At 39.9% G+C, this 22810-nt stretch overlaps 1 protein-coding gene and 1 pseudogene across 10 annotated transcripts in view; one reads left to right on the top strand and one right to left on the bottom strand.

The window, feature by feature from the left end:
• The window catches only part of LOC105474340 (sodium voltage-gated channel alpha subunit 8), a 214137-nt gene that overhangs the window by 111818 nt on the left and 79509 nt on the right, over window positions 1-22810 (top strand). For 6 of the 10 annotated variants that reach the window (XM_071071693.1, XM_071071691.1, XM_011728918.2 and 3 more), the window contains exons 11-12: window positions 454-747; window positions 17258-17653. In XM_071071693.1, the coding sequence (XP_070927794.1) occupies window positions 454-747; window positions 17258-17653 (690 nt within the window). The remainder of the gene's footprint in view (window positions 1-453; window positions 748-17257; window positions 17654-22810) is intronic. The other 4 variants (XM_071071697.1, XM_071071695.1, XM_071071698.1 and 1 more) reach the window with 1 other exon arrangement.
• On the bottom strand, window positions 6328-8330 carry LOC105474339 (heterogeneous nuclear ribonucleoprotein A3-like; annotated as a pseudogene).

Raw genomic sequence — 22810 nt, 5'->3', positions numbered from 1 at the left:
AAAGTATTACTTCTAATTTAGAAGAAGATACAGGCAAAATATTAAAGTAAAACTTGAAAGACATTTGTGATCTCATCACCTTAACACTTAACTTTCTAATCCTTATCTAAATATACATGTATTTATACATTTTTAAGACCCATAATATATAATGTTACTTAGCATTCATTTCCAGACTTGCTCAGAAGGGATCCTCTGGTACCAAGGCAGCAGCCAAGTCCTTGTCTGAAATGCTCAAGAGAATAACTCCCAAAGTTCTCACCACTGGGTTCTGCTCTGTTCACTTAGGACTGTGTGCCGGAATACACAGAAACCCTCTAACAGTCTAGGTTTCCCGCCTCCTTTTTTCCTCCTTTCCCCTAGGTAGGGAAATGTTCTGTACTAACTGGTTGGCCTTGGGTGGCTCCAGCTAATTGCTCTGATCTGGCTTCCCTGCTGTGGCTTCTTTCCTAGGCTGCTGCGATGGCTACTTCAGCAGGAACTGTCTCAGAAGATGCCATAGAGGAAGAAGGTGAAGAAGGAGGGGGCTCCCCTCGGAGCTCTTCTGAAATCTCTAAACTCAGCTCAAAGAGTGCAAAGGAAAGACGTAACAGGAGAAAGAAGAGGAAGCAAAAGGAACTCTCTGAAGGAGAGGAGAAAGGGGATCCTGAGAAGGTGTTTAAGTCAGAGTCAGAAGATGGCATGAGAAGGAAGGCCTTTCGGTTGCCAGACAACAGAATAGGGAGGAAATTTTCCATCATGAATCAGGTAAACTCTTCTTTTTCCTATACCTTTTCCAAAAATGTATTTTTTATTAAGGTAAACTGTGTATATATGTATTATACCATCTTTACCATTTTAAGTGTACAGTTCAGTGTTAAGTACAATTATATTCTTCTTTTTCCTCTTTCCTCCCCTCTATCCCCTCCTTTTCCTGGCCTCTAGTAATCACCAGTCTACTCTCTACCTTCAAGAGATCCACTTTTTTAGTTCCCACATATGAGTGAGAACATGCTATATTTGTCTTTCTGTGCTTGGCTTATTTCACTGAACATCATAACCTCTGGTTCCATCTATGTTGCTGCAAATGATAGGATTTCATTCTTTTTATGGCTGAATAGTATTCCATAATGTAAATATACCACATTTTCTTTATCCATTTATCTGTTGATGGGCACTTAGGTTGATTTCATATTTTGTCTATTGTAAATAGTACTACAATAAACATGGGAGAGCAAATATCTCTTTAATATATTGACTTACTTTCTTTTGGTTATATACCCCATAATGAAATTGCTGGTGTATTAGTCTGGGTTCTCTAGAAAGATAGAACTAACAGGATATATTTATATATCTTATTAGTGTGTGTGTGTATATATATACGTGTGTGTATATATATATATATATATAAAGGGGAGTTTATTAAGTATTAACTTACACAATCACAAGGTCCCATAGTAGGCTGTCTGCAAACTTGAGGAGCAAGGAGAGCCAGTCTGAGTCCCAAAACTAAAGAGCTTGGAGTCGGATGTTCAAGGGCAGGAAGCATCCAGCATGGAGGAAAGATGTAGGCTGGGAGGCTAGGCCAGTCTCACCTTTTTATGTTTTTCTGCCCGCTTTATTTTCACTGGCAACCAATTAGATGGTGCCCACCACATTAAGGGTGGGTCTGCCTTTCCCAGCCCACTGACTCGACTGTTAATCTCCTTTGGCAACACACCTCACGGACACAGATCAATATTTTGCATCCTTCAATGCAATCAAGTTGACATTCAGTATTAACTATCACAACTGGATTATATGGTAATTCTATTTTTAGTTTTTTGAGGAGCCTCCATACTCTTCTCCAAACTGGTTGTACTAACGTGCATTCCCACAACAGGTAAACTCTTTACATTGGTTCAATAAACCTAAAAAAATCTGGTTTTTCTAATCCCACTTGATTTTTATTTTCCCCTTTGGCCCTATATTTTCCAGGCCCATCCCTGCATCCTCGTTTCTACCTCACTAAGCTCCATATTGTTCTCCTCTGGGAGGAAGTGTTACCAGCACATTTGGAACATTCTTCATTCTAAACCTGCCCTCCCTTCTCTGATGTAGAAGCCAACCCTAGACTATGTGATCACCTTTGGCAGACTTGCTTGGCAGTAAAGTATATGTCACACCAGCAATCTTCATGTTCTAAAACATCAGGGAGAGCGTTTCTCCTCTAAGCATCAGAATTTAGCTCAAACATCTCTGTTTAAGAATTGCATTTAATTATAGGGGACAATAATAATAGGAGTCATGAAACAGGACATCTTATTTGAGCATGGCAAGTTCTACTGATTAATTATTCTGGATATATAGTATCACACTGATAAGTTAGCCTATGGTAGATTGAAAGCCTCCAGTTTTTCCCAACTTTGATAAATAAGGAAACTAAGCAAAAAAGAGAAGAGAAGACTTAGGGTAATTGTTGAGCATTCTATTACTATAGATGTCATCACATAGATAGGTATTTTTGGATTTCAGAGAACACTACCAAAATCCAATTCTTAGGCCATTTAATTTCCCATTTTAAAGAAATGCTGGAAAGTTGGTAGGTATAGAATAGATTATAGTTACTGTTCATGGCAGTATATCCAGTGTCTTTTCTTTTTTCCCAGAGATGATTCATTTTCCCACTTGCATCTCTCACTTTCCAGTTCAGTCTTTTGCCAGTCTTACTCATTTCAGGGGATGAGCAAAATCCCTCATGTCCATCCCTTTCTTTTCATTCCTTAGCCTTATCTTAGTTTTGGCTTTACGATTGCATTATTTTGTTCTACTGCGTTTGTCCACTGCAGTTTTGTTTTCTCTAGTCTTTCTCCTTCTCCTTTGTATTTTATATACTGTCAACAGATCACGTCCTAAAATGCACTTCTCATCATTCATGTAGTAGGCATTTATGGAGTACCTACTACATATCAAGGATTGTGCTAGGTCCTAGGGCTTAAAAGGTGATTAAAACATCATCTCTACCCTAGAGAGCTTACCGTACAGTAAGACAGCCAAATACACTAAAAAATTATGTAGTAGCATGTATTATTCCATAATTGAGATACGCTGGGGGTGTTAGAAAAGCACAGATCTATCCCAACATGGAGATTCAGTAAAGTTTCTGGGAAAGGTAAATTTCTGAACTGAAGCTTAAAGGATAGACAGGAATTAGGTAGTGTATGTGTGTGTTGGTGAGGCAGCAATAAGAAAAAAAGGACGATCTAGGTTTAGAAGGGAAGCATATTCCAGTTTAGATATCCAAAGTTTGAATTATTTGTTGGATAACCAAGTAGAGATTTTTTTAGACAAGGATAGGCAAATAATAGCTCAGGCAAGAGGTCCTGAGCTGAGAGGTGGTGATTGAAACCGTGAGACTTGCGGAGATTACTCAAAGAGAATGTGTCAGTTGGAAGAACAGTGAGCCAAAGACATGACCATTGCTGTTCACCGGCATAGGAGATGGAATTCAGGAAAGAAAACAGATAAAGTGTTAGAGAAGCTGAGAAGGCCAAGAGTTCAGTGAAGTCAGGACAGTAGCGATGTTGGAGAAGGCAGGGCAGTGATCAATGGATTGAAATTTAACAGAGATGCTTAGTGAGGTCAGAACTGAAAGTGTCCCTTGGATTTGGCAATATAAAGTCATTGAGGACTTTAAAGACATGTTTTAGTCCAGGTTAAGGAAGGATGCCATGTTGAGTGGGGAGTGGAGACAATGAGTATAGACTTCTCATCCCTGCTTCTTTAAAGAGTGTGGGTGGAAATAAGCATGTTTATAATCTGTGGAAGAAAAAAAAAAAGAAAAGGGAGATGCGTTAGAAAATGAAACAGAATAGATAGAAGTAGAGCACAATCTTGGAAGATACCGAAATAGGTGTGGTTTTTCACAGAAAAGGGACCCTGATTCCCTGAAACCTTAAGAAAACAGGGAAGGATGAGGTGGATAAATTTGTAGAAAAGGAGTAGGAAGTTGAGGAAGATAACCCCTGACAGTTTAGTTTTTCGATAATGTCGGGAATTAAAAATCGAGGAGTTTGAGACCAGCCTGGGCAACATAGTGAGACCTCTGTCTCTGCAAAAAATGAATTAGTTTTTTGATAATGTAGGGAATTAAACATCTTATTGAAGGGAATGAGAGGTTGTGTTTGGAGGTTTAAAGAAAATACTGACAGTTTAGAATAGTTTTTAAGAAGAATGGGAGAGGGAATTCCCCTAATTAGATTCATTCTATTTACTAATTAAGTCCCAACTCCTTAGCCTGGAATTCATAGCATTTCCCCATCCCCTTAGTACGGACACAACCTATGTGTTCATTCTCCAGTCTCTGTGCCCTATCAGGCACCCTATACCTAAACCAGAATGAGCTACTAGATATTTCTCATATATGATGTTTGTTTTCTACCCTCTGTGGTTTGCTCAAGAAACACCCACTCTAAAATGTCCTGTTGGCCAGCACAGTGGCTCACACCTGTAATCCCAGCACTTTGGGAGGCCAAGGTGAAAGAATCGTTTGAGACCAAGAGTTCAAGACCACCCTGGGCAACATAGAGAGACCCCTGTCTCTACCAAAAATTAAAATATTGGCCAGGTGTGGTGGCACATGCCTATAGCCCCAGCTACTCAGGAGTCGGAGGCGGGAAGATCGCTTGAGCACAGGAGATTGAAGCTGCAGTGAGCTGTGATCTTACCACTACACTCCAGCTTGGGCAACAGAAGAAGACCCTGTCTCCAGAAAAACAAAAACAAACAAAACAATCAAAATTAAATGCCCTATTTTTCTGTCTTTGAATTTCCACATCATAGTTATTCTTGATATCTGCCTTTCAAGAAACCTTCCATGACTGTCCTGTTTTCTAGTTGGAAATCTTCATTTTATCTTTCTGTTATGTTTTATATATACCTCTTTATTTGTTGCTTTTTACTCTACATATAGAAAGTACTCTACATATACTCTGTGTACATATTTATTTATGTTCATATCCTCTTCTCTCTTAAATAAAGTGTTAAAGTCAAGGTCTGCTTCTTAGCACATGGCTAGATACTGTTAGACAAATGAATGCAAGACTTTCAGAAATTTGATTTAACCCTTTCTGAGACTTCTTTATAGCCTGAAGCCATCTCTATCTTACCTTCACCTCTCCTTTCTTCTAGTTCAGCCTCTTTTGGGGAAAGAATGATAGTAGCTTTGTTGTCATTTTACCCTGGTCTTCAGAGACTCACTGAGCTATGAATACCTTAGTGCTGTTAACACTTCCCTATTGAATGGTCTCTGATTATTCTATAGGCTTTAGTACAAAGGTACACTGATTGCTCCTTACAGCAAAAAATAAAACCAGGCTTTTGAGATGTCCTGCTTTGCATGAAAATATTCACTTGGTCTAATTTCTCCATTCAAAAAAATAGTAAATTCCCAGAAGCCAAAGCTGACTGCCAAGACTAGCTTAGATGCTCCAAGGGATAGTAGTATTCTTTGTCCCAGGACTTTCCTGAAGTTTCTCTGGAAGAGTGACTGAAGAAATCGAGGCCTAGAAAGATTAACTTATAACTATAACTAGTTATAGAAGGTTATATAACTAGTAAGTGTTCAAGCCAAGATTTGAACCCAGGTTCATCCAACTCCAGCGCCTGTGCTCCTAACTACCCCTTCTTTACTCCTACACACGTGCATGATCATTTCTTCTGTTAGCTTAATAGTGAGTGTGGCTTCAGTTTTCTCACAACATAGTTCAGTTATGTGTCAGTTTCTTTTATTTCCATAGCTTCTGAGTTCTTCTTTTTTTTTTTTTTTTTTTGAAATTTTGAGATTCTTTTCATTTGAAGGTAATCGTAATGCTATTAAATTCACAAATGCTAATTTAAATACTCAATCCTATTTATCTAAAACACACGTTGCAAACACACAAATTATTTATTCTCTCCACATGTCAGTACCCACTCATATCACGGTTTGGAAATTGGACGAATAAGATTCCCCTTAAACTGCAAGTCAGCAGGTGTTTCTTTACAGTTAACTTTAGCAAAATTCATACAAAATAGTAATTAACAATGATCTTGTTAAGTCACAAGGAAACACCTTCAAAACTGCATTTTGTTTAAGTTTCTGTACTAAAATGTAAAAAAACTGAACTACACAATATTGAAAAGTTAAAAATTCCTTATTTTTTTATTCCTGGTACCACTACCACAATTTACAGGGCAATATACCTGATGTAATGAAAAGAAAAAGAAAAAGACAAAGCTACAACAGATAAAAGACCTCAGGAATGTACCTCTAATTGACACTACATGGCATTAATCAATAGCTGCACTTTGTGCAAACTGTGAGCTATGACAGTCCTGAACAAGAAGGGTTTCCTGTTTAAGCTGCAGTAACTTTTCTGACTATGGATCATCCTTCCTTCTGTGGCAGATTTTTACAGTTCCTCTAATGCATTTGGGACGACTGTCTCAAAGTAACCTGCAGCTTTCCTGACAACCCCTCACTGTCTCTCCTACTAAAAACTGTAGCCCTTTTCTGCTGTTTTTAGAACCTTCTGCTACCATATCCACCCCTTCCACCACCAGATCCATAACCACTACCACAGGGACTGCCCGAGCTTCTTCCACCAAAACTTCCCCCTTTCATGGGTCCATAATTTGATTGCTGTTGTCCACTATAATTTTCAAAATCATTATAGTTCCCACCGCCACCATGGTTACGACTGCCAAAATTTCCTCCTTCATTGTAACCATCATAACCTCCACCACCGCTACCATATTCACCACCTTGGTTTCCATATCCTGGTCCACCACCACCATAGCCCCCTCTACTACTATAACCAGGACCACCTCCATAGTTGCCACTGTCACTTCCAAATCCATTATATCCACCATCACTTCCTCCGTAACTACCTCTGCTGCCACCACCTCCACCACCATAGCCTCCTCTTCCACCAAAGTTTCCACCACCGCCAAAATTACCTCCACCACCTCCAAAGTTTACTCCGTGACCCATAAAATTGCCAGATCCACCTCCAAGACCTCTCTGTGATCCAGCAGACTGCATCTCTTGTTTAGAAAGGACCTTTTTCACTTCACAGTTATGCCCATTAATAGTGTGGTATTTCTGAACAACAATTTTATCAACTGTATCATGATCATCAAAAATTACAAAAGCAAATCCTCTCTTTTTTCCACTCTGCCTGTCTTCCATAATTTCTATGGTTTCAATCTTGCCATACTTTTCAAAGTAGTCTCTCAAATTATATTCTTCTGTATCTTCTGTAATACCACCAACAAAAATTTTCTTCACTGTTAGATGGGCATCAGACTTTAAATAATCTTCTCTAGAAATAGGAACACTTTTACACTGTTGGTGGGACTGTAAACTAGTTCAACTATTGTGGAAGACAGTGTGGCAATTCCTCAAGGATCTAGAACTAGAAATACCATTTGACCCAGCCATCCTATTACTGGGTCTATACCCAAAGAATTATAAATCATGCTGCTATAAAGACACATGCACACGTATGTTTATTGCAGCACTATTCACAATAGCAAAGACTCAGAACCAACCCAGATGTCCATCAGTGATAGACTGGATTAAGAAAATGTGGCACGTATACACCATGGAATACTATGCAGCCATAAAAAAGGATGAGTTCATGTCCTTTTTTGGGACATGGATGAAGCTGGAAACCATAATTCTCAGCAAACTATCACAGGGACAAAAAACCAAACACCACATGTTCTCATTCATAGGTGGGAAGTGAACAATGAGAACACTTGGACCCAGGAAAGGGAACATCACACACATGGGCCTACTGTGGGGTCGGGAGAGCGCGGAGGGATAGCATTAGGAGATGTACCTAATGTAAATGACGAGTTAATGGGTGCAGCACACTAACATGGCACATGTGTACATATGTAACAAACCTGCATGTTGTGCACATGTACCCTAGAACTTAAAGTATAATAAAAAAATAAAACACATTAAAAAAAAAAAAAAAAAAACCTCTCTGGAAACAGCTCTTTGGTTCCACTACATGCCCATCAACCTTGTGTGGTCAAGCACACATTGCTGCATCCACCTCTTCAACACAAGAATAAATCACAAAACCAAAGCCCCTGGAATGTTTTGTTTGGGGGTCTCTCATTACCACACAATCTGTAAGTATGCCCCATTTCTCAAAATGTTCTCTTAAACTATCATCTGTAGTTTCAAAGTTCAGACCACCAATAAACAGTTCTCTCAACCGCTCTGGTTCCTTTGGATCATGGCCCTCTTGCCACCTGCGGCGATGGCGATGGCCGGAGTCGGGCTAGGGGCAACCAGGCGGCGGTTTAACCTCCATTTTGAGCCTGAGTTCTTCTTGAGACATCTCCTGCTCACCCATCTCCTACCTATTTCTCTATATTTTTAAGGCTCAGGGCAGTTTATAAGTATTAAGTTGAGCCTACTTTTTCAAAGTATTTTAATTGCTCTATTGCAGCAGTTTTCAAACTTTCTGGTCTTAGGACCCCTTTATCTTCTTAAAAATTTTAGGTACATATGTACCTAAAAACCTTTTTAAAATGTGCTTTTAATTTCTCATATTAGAAATTATAATTAAGAAAATTAAAAAATATTTATTTACTAATTTTAAAAATATAGTAATGATAAACCCATTACATGATTAACACAAATTATATATTTTTAAGAAAAATGAACTGTTTTCCAAAACAAAAAAAAGGTTCTTTTTTTTTTGTATTACATTTCTGCAAATCTCTTTAATCTGTGGTATAATAGAAAACAGTTGAAATATCATACTGGCTTATGCATGCATTCAGTTTGTTGCAATGTGATTTTCTTTCATTAAAGTATTTGAAGAAAATCAAGTTTCATACAGATATATAGTTGGAAAAGGGAGGAATATTTTAATAACCTTTTCAGATAATTGTGAATGGTCCTCCTTAATGCTGTTCCAAAACTTAACAGTGACAATTTTTTAAACAGTTAGTTGTGACATGGAAATTGTATTAGTAACTTTGTACTCTGTTATAGTAAAATCCCTTGCTCCATTTTGTGTCATAGATCTTTAACCCATGAATGATTTCTAGCATCATGCATTGATCATTTGAGAAATTTTCATTTCCTGAGTTTATGCAAGTCTTCCAAATACACATGAGATTTTAAAACTATGTTTATTATTACCACCAATCTCATCAGAAAACGATTTAAATATTATGAAGCTGTCAGGCTCCCAGTATCACTGTGTGCTTATGAGAAGATGAGTGATAAAAGCACATATCATCTCAGTATTATTGGGAAAGAATTTTGACCTCGGGAGCCTTCCTTAAAAGGTCTCAGGGACCTCCAGGGGTCTCCAGACCACACTTTAAGAACCACTGTTATACTAGAAAGGAAAAGTGAAATATGGCATGGAAATAGAATATGTAAAGTCACTCCTTCATCACGTTCTAGACATCTCAGTCATTGTAAGCCTCATCTTGACAGACAATTTACGTGTATCCCCTATGATCCCTAGAGATAATTTTTCTGTGGAATGCGAAAGTTACACCCTCAAATCCAGAACATCCCAGAGCCATTCTCCCAAGCAAACATCTAAACCTAAGTTGGAATTTATAGTTTAACTGTGACTGCCTGAAGAGGACTAAAAGCTCCTGGTTGGTTGACAGGAAGATTTTGAAAAGAGGAAGTAAGGCCTACTCATCTCATAAACTACACAGGATCCCAGGATTTAATAGAGCCATGGATCCTGAGTCATCACTGAAAACCTCTAGTCTGGGAAAATTGAGACTGGGGAGGGGTTGGGGTTTCAGCCCTCAGGATATAGCTCCTTAGGGAATGCCCTAAATCAGGATTGGATCCTGGGTACAAGGAGAAATGGGGCAAGTCACCTTTACCCCTTTCACATTTGTTCATTGCAGAACTACTCTTTTGCAAAGAGTGAAACAAGGAATTAGAAAATAATAGAACAGTTTTTCCTTGTATTATGGATCTTAGGATCCTGATTTTTAAGTGTTCATAGGTTCACCGAATTGGTCATGACCTTCATCACTGTCTCATCCTTATCACTATCCTCAAGGTTAAGAATAGTCTGATGTATTAGATCTCATGTAGTATATGATATTTCTTCCTGGCCTCCAAGTTTCAAGAGGGCAGGGACCATGTCATATATCTTGTTCACCACTGTATCCATAACACTTAGCCCATAATAGGTATTTGGTTAAATAAAATTAAATTTTGGCCAGGCACAGTGACTCACACCTGTAATCCTGGCACTTTGGGAGGCTGAGGTGGGCAGATCACTTGAGGCCAGATTACTTGAGGCTGAGGCATGAGAACCTGGGAGGCTTGAACCTGGGAGGCAGAGGTTTCAGCGAGCCAAGATTGCACCACTGCACTTCAGCCTGGGTGACAGAGCGAGTCTCTGTCTCCAAAAAAAAAAAAAAAAAAAAATTATATAAAATTAAATTTTATTGTAAAATACACAAAACCTCTTTCCTAATGTGAAGACCTAATGTACTAGATAGTATCAGCACCCAGCATTGACCTAAGGCAGAATTATGAAATCAGTGTAGTTTAGCTTGCTGTGAGAAGTGAAGCAGTGACCCAGTGCAGGTGTGGAACAACCCTAAAATGGGTGGCTAAGCTGCAGTACCTAATCTAAATGCATGTTAATTAAGTTAAACATTGTAGTTACTGTGTACAAAGCACTCTAGGAGATATAAGGATGAATCAGTCAATGTGCCCTTAAGGAGTTTGTAGTTGGTTAAAAATGAGAGATAGAACATGTGTATAAGGAACTGTTGTAAAAAGTAGAGCGTAGGAGCCGGGCGCGGTGGCTCACGCCTGTAATCCCAGCACTTTGGGAGGCCGAGGCGGGCGGATCACAAGGTCAGGAGATCGAGACCACGGTGAAACCCCGTCTCTACTAAAAATACAAAAAATTAGCCGGGCGCGGTTGTGGGCGCCTGTAGTCCCAGCTACTTGGGAGGCTGAGGCAGGAGAATGGCGTGAACCCGGCAGGCGGAGCTTGCAGTGAGCCAAGATCGCGCCACTGCACTCCAGCCTGGGCGACAGAGCGAGACTCCGTCTCAAAAAAAAAAAAAAAAAAAAAAAAAAGTAGAGCGTAGGCTAGGGACAGTGGCTCACGCCTATAATCTCAGCACTTTGGGAGGCCAAGGCAGGAGGACTGCTTTAGCCCAGGAATTTGAGACCAGCCTGGGCAACGTGGCAAAACCCTGTATCTACAAAAAATATAAAAATTAGCCAGGCGTGGTGTGGCACATACCACATGGTGTGGCACATAGCTATGGTTCCAGCTGCTTGGGAGACTGAGGTGAGAGGATCACTTGAGCCCAGGAGAATGAGGCTGCAGTGAGTGATTGCACTATTGCACTCCAGCCCAGGCAACAGAGTGAGACCCTGTCTTGAAGAAAAAAATAAAAAATAAAGTAGAGCATAAATATTCTGAAAGGGGGTTTGGTGCTATGGAAAGATTAAGGAAGTTAGTAGAGGAAGAAGCAGAAGGACTGGATCATGGAGAACTGAGAGGATTTCCCCAGCTGAAAATGCAGTGTGCACTGGAAGCAGAGGAAATAAAGACCTGTGGCAGGGTGGCTGCATGGTAAGGTGTATGAGAAAACAGTGAAAAATAAAGTAGAATAAGTAGATTAGAGTCAAAGCTGGGAGGGTCTTGAATGCCATTTTTAGGACGGTGTGATAGTGTTAAAGGTGATAGTGGCATTTAGCAAAAGGGCCATGAGTACCTGAGTCCTGGTTGTCCCAGCCATATTTCTCCCCAGTGATGCCCTCAAGAGAGATATATGTGCCCAGGTTATTATATGGGCACAGGTTATTAACACCTGGGCTTGTACCCTGAACCTCAGTGTTCTATGTTACGCTTGCCTTCAAACATGTTTTTCATATGCAGATCAACCAGTCCAAAGCCCACATTCCCAGCTACCTCCTTTATCTAACTCACTCACTAAGCCAATATTTCCCTGCCCTAAATCACCCCAGAGCCAGATACCAGACAAGTAGTTACCACCTCTGTAGGCCAGAGACTTCCAAAATTATTCAAACTCCCCAATCCTAAATTTGCTCAGACTTACCTATCCTGCCTCATCGCTTCCTTCCTTGGGAAACCACGGGCTCAGGCTAAACTTCCCCCCCTCACTCCTTCTGCCTCCTGACCAACACTTACATTTCCCCATATGGCCCTCCATGGCATGGCAAGCCCACTCTTTTTGGGAACCGAAGTAACGAACTCCTCTTTCAAAGGCAGTTGCCTCTGTGTCTGTCACCTTACTGTGATCTGATTAAAACAAAATCCCAAGTACATTTTAAGACACCATCTTCTGGCCAGCCACATTGTTTAGAGCAGTGTTTCTCAAGCTGCCTGTGGTAAAGGACTCATTTCTGCTTTTCCCAATTCTTCATGAACTGATACTATTGTAAAATATAATAACAATCAATTTCTAGAAAAATCATCACATTCTTAGATGTTATGACTATGTCTAATTGTCATAAAAGTTTCTAAATGCCCCTCTCAGTTTCCTTACTTGTCTCATTGCAGACCAATAACAAGTCATGTACTAGCTGCCTGTGAATCACACCGAGTAGAGCTGGTTCAGGGGAATGAATCAGTGATTCAGTGGGGGTGCCCAAACATATATGTAAGAAGAATAGTAAGCTTACCAATCCGGCAACATGGAAGAAGAACAGGCAAGGGCTTCCTCTGTTATGTGCTCCTTTACCACACAGTGTATGTGTCCTTTTAACACACAGTGACAACATCTACTCATAAATGAGCCTCAGTCAACATTCTGGAATCTAACCAATGTAGCTCCTCCTCTCTGGTACAAGGATGAGGCAGAAGAACAAAATAAGTCAGGATAATCCTGTTTTCTAGAGACCTATATATAGCATATGGCGTGTATCTAACAATGACATTTATATAAAATTGTCTACGATTAGTGCTTTTCTTGATGTGGTCCCCAGTGATCAAATTCATTTATTGCCTTAGAAGTTCGTGGGTTGCTTAAAGCCAAAGCAGGAAAAGCCTACATAACAAGTGAAAGACACAGGTGAGAGAATGGAGTATGCAACTAGAATTATCCAAAGAAAATATACCAACCTGGGGACAGGGGCTTTGTACATTACAGGAAGAGACAGGAACTGAAGTATAGAACCAGAAATGGAATTGTAGCCAACAAAAAGATAAGGGCAGAGTTGTTAAAGAGGAGTCCCAGGGCCCTTCCAGTGTTAATATCAAAAGTATTAACAGGCTGGGCACGGTGCCTCACTCCTGTAATCCCAGCACTTTAGGAGGCCAAGGCAGGAGGATCACTTGAACCCAGGAGTTCAAGATCAGCCTGGACAACATAGAGACCCCATCTCTATTAAAAAAAATTTTTTTTAATTAGCCAGGCATGGTGGCACATGCCTATAGTCCTAGCTACTTGGAAGGCTGAGGCAGGAGGATGCAGTGAGCTATGATCATACCACTGTATTCTAGCCTGGGGAAAGAGTGAGACCCTGTCTCCAAAGAAGAAAAAAAGAAATATCAAGAAAGGTTTCTTTAGCACCCGTAATATATGCACTACATTGTCATAGTCTCAGCCCACAAAGAACCTTAACAGCCCAATCATTTTATAAGAGGGTTAAGTCCTAACCTCTAAGACAAAAATCTCTTACAATTAAAGATTATGGTCAGGCGCAGTGGCTCACGCCTGTAACCCCAGCACTTTGGGAGGCCAAGGCAGGTGGATCACCTGAGGTCAGGCGTTAGAGACCAGCCTGGCCAACATGGTGAAACCCCGTCTCTACTAAAAATACAAAAATTAGCTGGGCGTGTTGGTGGGCGCCTGTAATCCCAGCTTCTCAGGAGGCTGAGGAGGAGAATTGCTTGAGCCCACGGGGTGGAGGTTGCAGTGAGCCAAGATCGCACCACTGCACTCCAACCTGAGTGAAAGAGTGAGACACTGTCTTAAAAAAAAAAAAAAAAAATTAAGGAAGATTGTCTAAGGGCAATCATTTGTCAAGTTTGTTTCTCTCAAAACAGTGTTCCTCAAATTGGGGTTGCATCCCCTTGGGGCACCTGAAGACTTGCCTAGCACAGTTTTAAGGAACCCAGTTTCTAGATCTTTAATTTATATATACCTGTGCCTCAGATCAGTCCTGTGGTCCAAAATCACACCATCTGCCTTTCCCTTTTCCCTCTTCATACCCTTCTCCCTCCCACTTTACAAAAGGAAGGCATACCTCTATCATCCCAAATCTTACGTGGTGCATTGCCCTAAGGTATGTAAATCTTTGGAATGCCAAACAGAAAGACAATTGAAAATATTAATGTCTACAAAGTTTTCTTTAGTCCAGGAACCTTAAATCTATTGTAAGGTTTTTCTGAATTTATCTATTGTACATATTTCTGTTAAGAGTGAAACAGAATTATAACTGGGGATGTTGAGATGTTTTAATTTCAGGAGATTGTTGCCCTTGCAATACATACTAATACATTTATTAATAGTGAAAAATGGGATCATACTTTTTCAAATGAAAATAAATCTAAAGCAATTTAGCCAATTGCTTTGACATTGAGGACTGACTGCTCATTAGATCATGTGGTTGAACATTCTCAGAAATGAGCTAAATCTGTGACTTTAAGGTAGATTTTGATAAAAAATATTTAAATCATGTGATAAGATAAAATCATATTAAAAAATAAATGTTGGCAATGATGGAAAGACATTAATAATATTTTGATTATTTCAACCATCTGTTGGGTTAAACGCGCTTCTTTTAAGTACAAGAGTAACTCATATGAGAATAACCCACACAATTATTAGTAAATAATAAAGCTTTTTTGATGTCCTCAGAAATCAAGAAAGGGAATGTATATAGGTAACAAATCTTTTGGCAAATTGAGTTTTCAGTTCTTTGCTTTCAGTAAAATTGAAAAAAGACTTAATTGCCAGCCGATAGATTATTACAATAAATTTTGCTGACAGTTTGCTATATACTTTTGGTATATAACTTGGAAGGAGTCTAAAGAATTGAGTGACATTACTATAACAAAGTTTTTCCATTCCAAGATAATATTTATGTGAATAAGGTTTTAGCACATAAAATCGATTATTAGAAAGGTGGGGAGGATTGATGTTGAGCCATGTCTCATTCTAATGATTAGTAATACTACCAACAAATATTTAAACACCAGTTGAAAAGAAAATCTCATCCATCTTATTAAGAAATGCATTTTAATACAATTTTCTTTCTTAAGCCTATTACCTATAAAATGTGTACTATATTTGTATAGCTTGATCAGCTGTATTCATAAGAATATTAATAAAAACTCAATCCAGGAGAATTTTTTAAATGTCTTAAAGACTCATGGTCATAGAAAATTTTTAAATATTAAGTACAGTTTATTTATAATTTTTTGTATAATTTGTTGGAATTGTAGCCAACAAAAAGATAAGGGCAGGGATGTTAAAAGAGGAGCCCCATGGCCCTTCCAGTGTTAACATCAAAAGTTTAACAGGCTGGGCATGGTGCCTCACTCCTGTAATCCCAGCACTTTGGGAGGCCAAGGCAAGAGGATCACTTGAACCCAGGAATTTGAGATCAGCCTGGGACAACATAGAGAAGTAAATTCAAGGGTGAGCAGTAAAATACATTAAAACATAAAAGTGTACATTCGAATAAAATTCCCTAGGGAATATGGAAAGGAAGTATGAAATTGAAGGAGAAGAATAAATAAGAAAAAATTTGTGCTAAAGAATTCTTTAAATACATTTATTTACCATAAACTTTATGGTAAAGAAGAGTTTTATTTAAAAATGTCAGTGCTGGACATTATATAACTTACAGCTGTTTGAGAATTATATAGTTTACAACTATGTAAACTTTTGATGAACAAAATATGTTTAAAATGGGGTGGATAGAAAACTATGCAACCATAAAAAAGGATGAGTTAATGTCCTTTGTAGGGACATGGATGAAGTTGGAAACCATCATTCTGAGCAAACTATCACAAGGACAGAAAACCAAACACTGCATGTTCTCACTCATAGGTGGGAATTGAACAATGAGAACACTTGGACATAGGGTGGGGAACAGCACACACCGGGGCCTGAGGTAGGTTGGGGACGGGGGGGAGGGATAGCATTAGGAGAAATACCTAATGTAAATGAGGAGTTAGTGGGTGCAGCACCATGGCACATGTATACATATGTAACAAACCTGCACATTGTGCACATGTACCCTAGAACTTAAAGTATGATAATAAAATAGTTTAATTATTAAAGTAATAATAATAAAAAATAATGAGTATATAAATATAAAAAATAATTTAAAAATATTTTAACTTAAAAAATAAAAAAATAAAAGGAAAAATAAATAAATAGATAAATAAAATGCAGTGGGGGGGGGGAGCATACATAATTTTCAACTGAACTAAAAGGCTTGAAGGCCACTCTTGTAGTATTTGACCAAGACATGTACTTGGAGAGAATGGCAAATGATACACGCACGTTTTAAATTGTCTTTTTGGCCAGGAGCGGTGGCTCATGCCTGTAATCCCAGCACTTTGGGAGGCCGAGGCGGGTGGATCACCTGAGGTCAAGAGTTCAAGACCAGCCTGGCCAACATGGCAAAACCCTGTCTGTACTAAAAATACAGAAATTAGCTGGGATGTGGTGGTGGACGTCTGTAATCCCAGCTACTTGGGAGGCTGAGGCAGGAGAATCGCTTGAACCCGGGAGTTGGAGGTTGCAGTGAGCCAAGATAGCGCCATTGCACTCCAGCCTGGGCCACAAAAGCAAAACTCCAGCCATATATATATATATATATATATGAAATATTTATTTATTGTTATATATATAAAATAATAAATTCCGTCTTTTTGCCCAGTGTGGCATAGACTAACTTAAGTTAAAGACATCTCCTCTGAGCCCATGGTAAAAAGAAAGAAACAGCCATGTGCTTCTCCCTGGATAAGTTGCGTCTAACATGAGATAAAAGCGTCTTAGGGAGGCGTGCAAGAACAGTGGGTAGACGTTTTGCATCCGTAACTGGTCAAGCACAGGTAAGTAACAATGGGTGATGAACTGTAGCAGTCAACATGCACAAGTGCTTTCTGGACACACTTGTGTTCTGATCACAGGACTGCGAGGGTGGGGCCGGCTGGGAACCTAACCACTTTGATGGGTATAAAGGTCCACTCTCGTCTCATTTCCCCCTCCCTCTCTCTTTCCCTTTCTGCGCCTGCAGTCACTGCTCAGCATCCCAGGCTCGCCCTTCCTCTCTCGCCACAACAGCAAGAGCAGCATCTTCAGTTTCAGGGGACCTGGGCGGTTCCGAGACCCGGGCTCCGAGAATGAGTTCGCGGATGACGAGCACAGCACAGTGGAGGAGAGCGAGGGCCGCCGGGACTCCCTCTTCATCCCCATCCGGGCCCGCGAGCGCCGGAGCAGCTACAGCGGCTACAGCGGCTACAGCCAGGGCAGCCGCTCCTCGCGCATCTTCCCCAGCCTGCGGCGCAGCGTGAAACGCAACAGCACGGTGGACTGCAACGGCGTGGTGTCTCTCATCGGCGGCCCTGGCTCCCACATCGGCGGGCGTCTCCTGCCAGAGGTGAAAATTGATAAGGCAGCTACCGATGACAGTGTAAGGAAGAACAAAAATAGATCGAGGCTAGGCATGGCAGTCTCCCCAGCCCTTTCCCCTCCTCTTTCCCTGCTCTGCCCATCCCACTTGGTCCGTCTGGACCCCACTCCTGTTAAGACCCCAGCCTTTTCTGTGTTCTTCCTGGTCTACTTCTATTTCTCTCTTCAGTCCTCCCTCCCCCTATTACTCGCCCTGTCTTCTCCTTTCCTTTATTCTTTGCTCTATTTTCCCCATCTTCCCTCCTTGTTTGACATTCCTTCTCTCCTATCAACTCCTTCCTTTATTTTACCGTTTTCTTTCTGTCCATCTTTATCTTTGCAAGTCTGTGTGCCTATGTTTCCCTCCTCCCACCTGCTTTGACTGAATGCCTCTGGCCCCGGAGCCTGCCCGGATGGAATGAGAATGCCATCGAGCCACCACCAATGACCAAGTCTGAGCCGGTTTGGAACTACCATTGCTTCTCTTCCCCCACGTCTTCTACCCTCCTAGAGAAACAGCTTGGAATTTAGAGATCTTATCCTTTAAACTTCAAAAAAGTAATTGAGTTTTGAAAAATGTTCTAAGTCTCTTCTGCAAGAATGAGATGTGCTTTTTCTAAAGAGGAATGCTCATGTGATGTCAGGGTGGGAGATGTGTACCAGCAGAGCCAGGCAAGGAGAGGTTAAAGAGGCCAATAGGAAACTGGACCCGGACTTTTAAAAGGGATTGAAATTGAAATAAAGGAGGAAAAAGTGGGAGGTTGGGGCAAGAACACATTGTATATGGGGGAGGAAGGAAAAGGGAAGCAAAAGATGAATTTTAAATGTAATCAAATGTCAGGCTCTGGAGGAGTTGCATATAATAGCTTCACAAAATCAGTTATCTAGAGGTTTGGATAATGGTGCCCCTCTTTGGGAAGAGCCATCTCCTAACATTTCTTTAAATTCTAAGCTGTTTATACCTTTTTTTATTTTTAAATTCTTATAACCTCAGTGATCCTAATCCTTCATACCTCTAATTTCTAACTTTCCTCAGTCCCTCTTCAGCTGGTATAAGCTCCTTGAGATAGCATGTTAGTCTATTTCGTTCTAATACTTCAGTTTCTTCTAACACAGCATGAAGATAGCCAATCCTTTAATTAGCATGATGCATGTATGGAGGAAAACTGGACAATCATGGATAAAGTTTTTCAGAATTATCTATTTTTAAGCATTTTAGGGTAATTATTGAATGTATAGATAAAATATCAAAAGGCAATTTGTATGTGTTTGGGATTGTCTAGTCTCACCCTTCCCTTTTATTTAAAAGCAAAATACAGCCAGGCATAGTGGCTCACACCTGTAATCCCAGCACTTTGGGAGGCTAAGGAAAGAGGATCACTTGAAACCAGGAGTTGGAGACAAGCTTGGCAACACAGTGAGACCCTGTTTGTACAAAAAATAAAAATAAAAAACATTGGCCAGGCATGGTGGCATGTGCCTATAGTCCCAGCTACTTGGGATGCTGAGGCAGGAGGATCACACGAGCCCAAGAGTTTGAGGTTACAATGAGCTATGATCACTACACTTCAGCCTGAGTGACAGAGTGAGACTGTATCAAAAATTAAATAAAATAAAGCAAAAATACTCTCCCCCTTACATTTGTATAGCTTTTTATAAGCTACAAATTACTCTTACATGCATTATTTAATTTGTCCTAAATAAAAATTCTGGGCTGGGCGTGGTGGCTCACGCCTGTAATCCCAGCACCTAGGGAGGTCAAGGCGGGTAGATTGCTTGAGGCCAGGAACTCAAGACAAGCCTGGCCAACATGGATGAAACCCCATCTCTACTAAAAATACAAAAAATTAGCTGGATGTAGGACGCTGAGGCAGGAGAATCGCTTGAACCTGGGACGGGGAGGTTGCAGTGAGCCAAGATTGCACCGCTGCACTCCAGCCTGGGCAACAGAGTGAGACTCCATCTTAAAAAAAAAAAAAAATCTGTAAGGGTGACTAAGTGAAGATTAATATTTCTGTTTTTCAGACAGGGAGAAGGTTCAGAGAATTTGTGTTCCTTTGGGTCTTACAGCTCATCACTGATAGAACCAGAATCTCAGACCCCTCAGAGACCCTAATCTTCTGTGTGCCAGTTAATTTTAATTTGTTCTCTGCCTAGACACTTGGCCGTTGCTCTTCTGGAGACCTATTTATTTAAGATCAGCAACAGTAAGAACAATAATAATCTTCTGGTTTCTCTTCAGATCGTATAAATCTTTCACTTTTTATAACAATAATAAACAGTGGCCTGGGCATGGTGGTTCACGCCTGTAATCCCAGCACTTTAGGAGGCTGAGGTGGGCAGATCACGTGAGGTGCGGGGTTTGAGACCAGCCTGGCCCACATGGCAAAATCTCCATCTCTACTAAAAATACAAAAATTAGCCAGGCATGGTGGTGTGTGCCTGTAATCCCAGCTAATCTGGAACCCAAGGCATGAGAATCGCTTGAACCTGGGAGGCGGAGGCTGTAATGAGCCAAGATTGCGCCATTGCACTCCAGCCTAGGCAAGAAGAGCAAGACTCTGTCTCAAAAAAGAAAAAAAACAGTAGCTCCAGATAGTTGGCCAAAATAAATGTTAGAGATACTTATCTTTACATTTAATTTTTATTTGATTTTCACTAATTCTGTGAACAGGGATAAATTTTGGTCTCCACAATTAGATAATTATGTTCTCAGAAAAAAAACAAGAGATAATATCAGTGACAAATGAAGGATGGATCAACATGGGCAGTAGAGTTGGGGCAATTCAAATGTTTAGAACCAAACCGAATTTTGATATACTGGCAGTTTTTAAAAATGTTTAAGCCAAATAATGCAGCTTGCCTTTTCTCTGACCAGAGAGGTATTAGAGAAGGTATTCAGGAAGAAGGAGCTTAAACTTCAGCTGAAGAGAGATGATCAGGTTTGGGGGTTTTGTTTTTGTTTTTTTAGCACCTTCTGTTACACTGTGTGGGAGAAAAAATTGAGAGTCAGTGAAGCAGATGGCTGTGGAATGTAAGGCTTTCTGTACTGCTTTACACTGTGGTCTGTAAAGGTCTGCCTTTGGGCTGGGGGACCTACATACCCAGTACCCTATAAACACTTAGGAGGTTCTCTGTAGTGACCTCAAGTGATGATGGTGACAGACTTGAGAATTCCCAAGGCCAGGAGGTCACAGTGGCAGGCATATGAGGTAGGCAAGACCATATCATTCCCAAGGGCCTCATAACTAGGAAAAACTATTTTTATTTATGTGTTTATTTATGTTATTAGAAGTCATAAAGAAACTGTTATGTCTGGTTGTTAATGGTGTGGGAAAATGCCTAAGTTACATTAATAGGCCCAAAGGAAGAAAACAGCAAAACGCGATGCATATAGTTTGTGTGGTGTGATACCAAATTATATAAAGACAAACTACATAGAGAAAAAAGATGACCAGCCGAAAGTTAACAATGGTTGCCTTTGAGAGAAGAAATTATTGACTTTTTCTTCCTTATACTTTTCTGTCCTTTCTGGTTTTCTGTAGTGGGCATACTGATTGTAGCCATCATATATTGAGTTCTTCTTATACTATGCTGAGTACTTTATATGCATTATCTCATTTTATTCTTATAATCACTTCATTCAGTAGGTGGTTTTATCCTATTAGCAGGTGAGACTCAGAGAGCGCTCTAGTGACTTGGGGAATTGGACCTTAAACCAAGGTCTTTCTGGTACCAAAAGGAACTTCCTGACACCTTAAATATTAGCTCCTTTAGAAAGTGGGAAAAACAGTCACTTATTTTAGAAGGACACAGTATATTAATAATTTTATGTTACTGAGTATTATAAATTTAATTATAAATTTAAAGAGATTCTAATTGTTTAATATCTCTTAAATTAACTGGAAGCCCAAGCCAGATGAAAATTAATACCTCTTTGGGCTAGGATGTAGTGATTGTTACTAGCAGACACTTTGGATGCATCCACAGCCAGAGATTAGCCTGAGCAATTAGAATGCTTCCAGTCGTGTATACTCATGCTTCATAGAGTGGCACAGGAGCCCCTGATAGTGCACGCACTGGTCTCACACAATATTCCTGCTTAGGCTATGCCAAATCTCTATTTTTCCTTCAGGCTTAAGTTAAAAAATAGGCTGTAAGAAAAAAAAAGACGTTCAGACATCATTTCATTAGATAGCCTCATCAAAAATTATTTTATATCTTCATTAGTTATTCAGTTGTGATTGAGTGTTGAGATTTTTTGATCATTTTGGAATTTCACCTTTGCTTTTTGCTGAAGCAGAGGATAAAGGAACTTTTTCCTGCATCTCCATCTCTGAGCTGGAAAAGTAGATGAGAATCATTGCTCTTCACTCGTTGCTACTGGCAATCCAGAAATCACATGCAATTGAGAAATCATGTTGAGGTACCTTGCAAATGTATAAGCGTTATCTCATTTAATGCTCACAGCCCCGACCTTATGAAACAGATACTGCTATTGGCTGCGTCTGACTGAAGAGAAGCCAAGGCTTAGAGGACTAAAGTAACTTGTCCAAGATTGCACAGTAAGCAGTAGAGTTAAGACTGAATCCAAGCAATCTAACTCCTAAGCTTTTACCATGAACCATTACAATATACTAACTCTGAAGCCCAAGTTCTGTATTTATGCATGTGATCCTGGGAAATTAAACTTCTCTAAGCCATTTTCTTCTCTGTAAAAAAGAAATAAAAGGACCTCTGTTATAGGGATGTTGTGAAGATAAAATATATATATGTTATTCAATATAATATGCTTCATATATAAAATGTGAACCATATTGTGTGGCCCATTCTTGCTGTTCGGAAAGCCAATTTTCATTCCTTTTCTTACACGTTTTTGGCCCTGATAGCTGTGAGAAGTAAACAGTACCGAATTGCTTGACTTGGAGAAGGTGGGGCCCCTTCTAAAAATCCTTTGTTTGAGAAAGAGAAATTATTATACAATTATTTTAAAGCAAAACACTATGCAAATTTGAGAAAGGCTTGGGAAGGGGATTATGGCTAGGTTCTAAGGACACTTATAAAATGCTATAAATTTTAATTCCAAGAAAGGTGACTGGCTAATAAACTTCCAATTATGTATTTCCATGTGAAAACAATTTAGAATCAATAAGAAGTCAAGCTTCCTTGGGCAGTTCTC

This window comes from Macaca nemestrina, chromosome 10 (assembly GCF_043159975.1).
Source record: "Macaca nemestrina isolate mMacNem1 chromosome 10, mMacNem.hap1, whole genome shotgun sequence".
Classification (NCBI taxonomy): Eukaryota; Metazoa; Chordata; class Mammalia; order Primates; family Cercopithecidae; genus Macaca; species Macaca nemestrina.
Note: the sequence above shows the minus strand (reverse complement) of the source record. Positions and strands in the feature narration are given on the sequence as shown.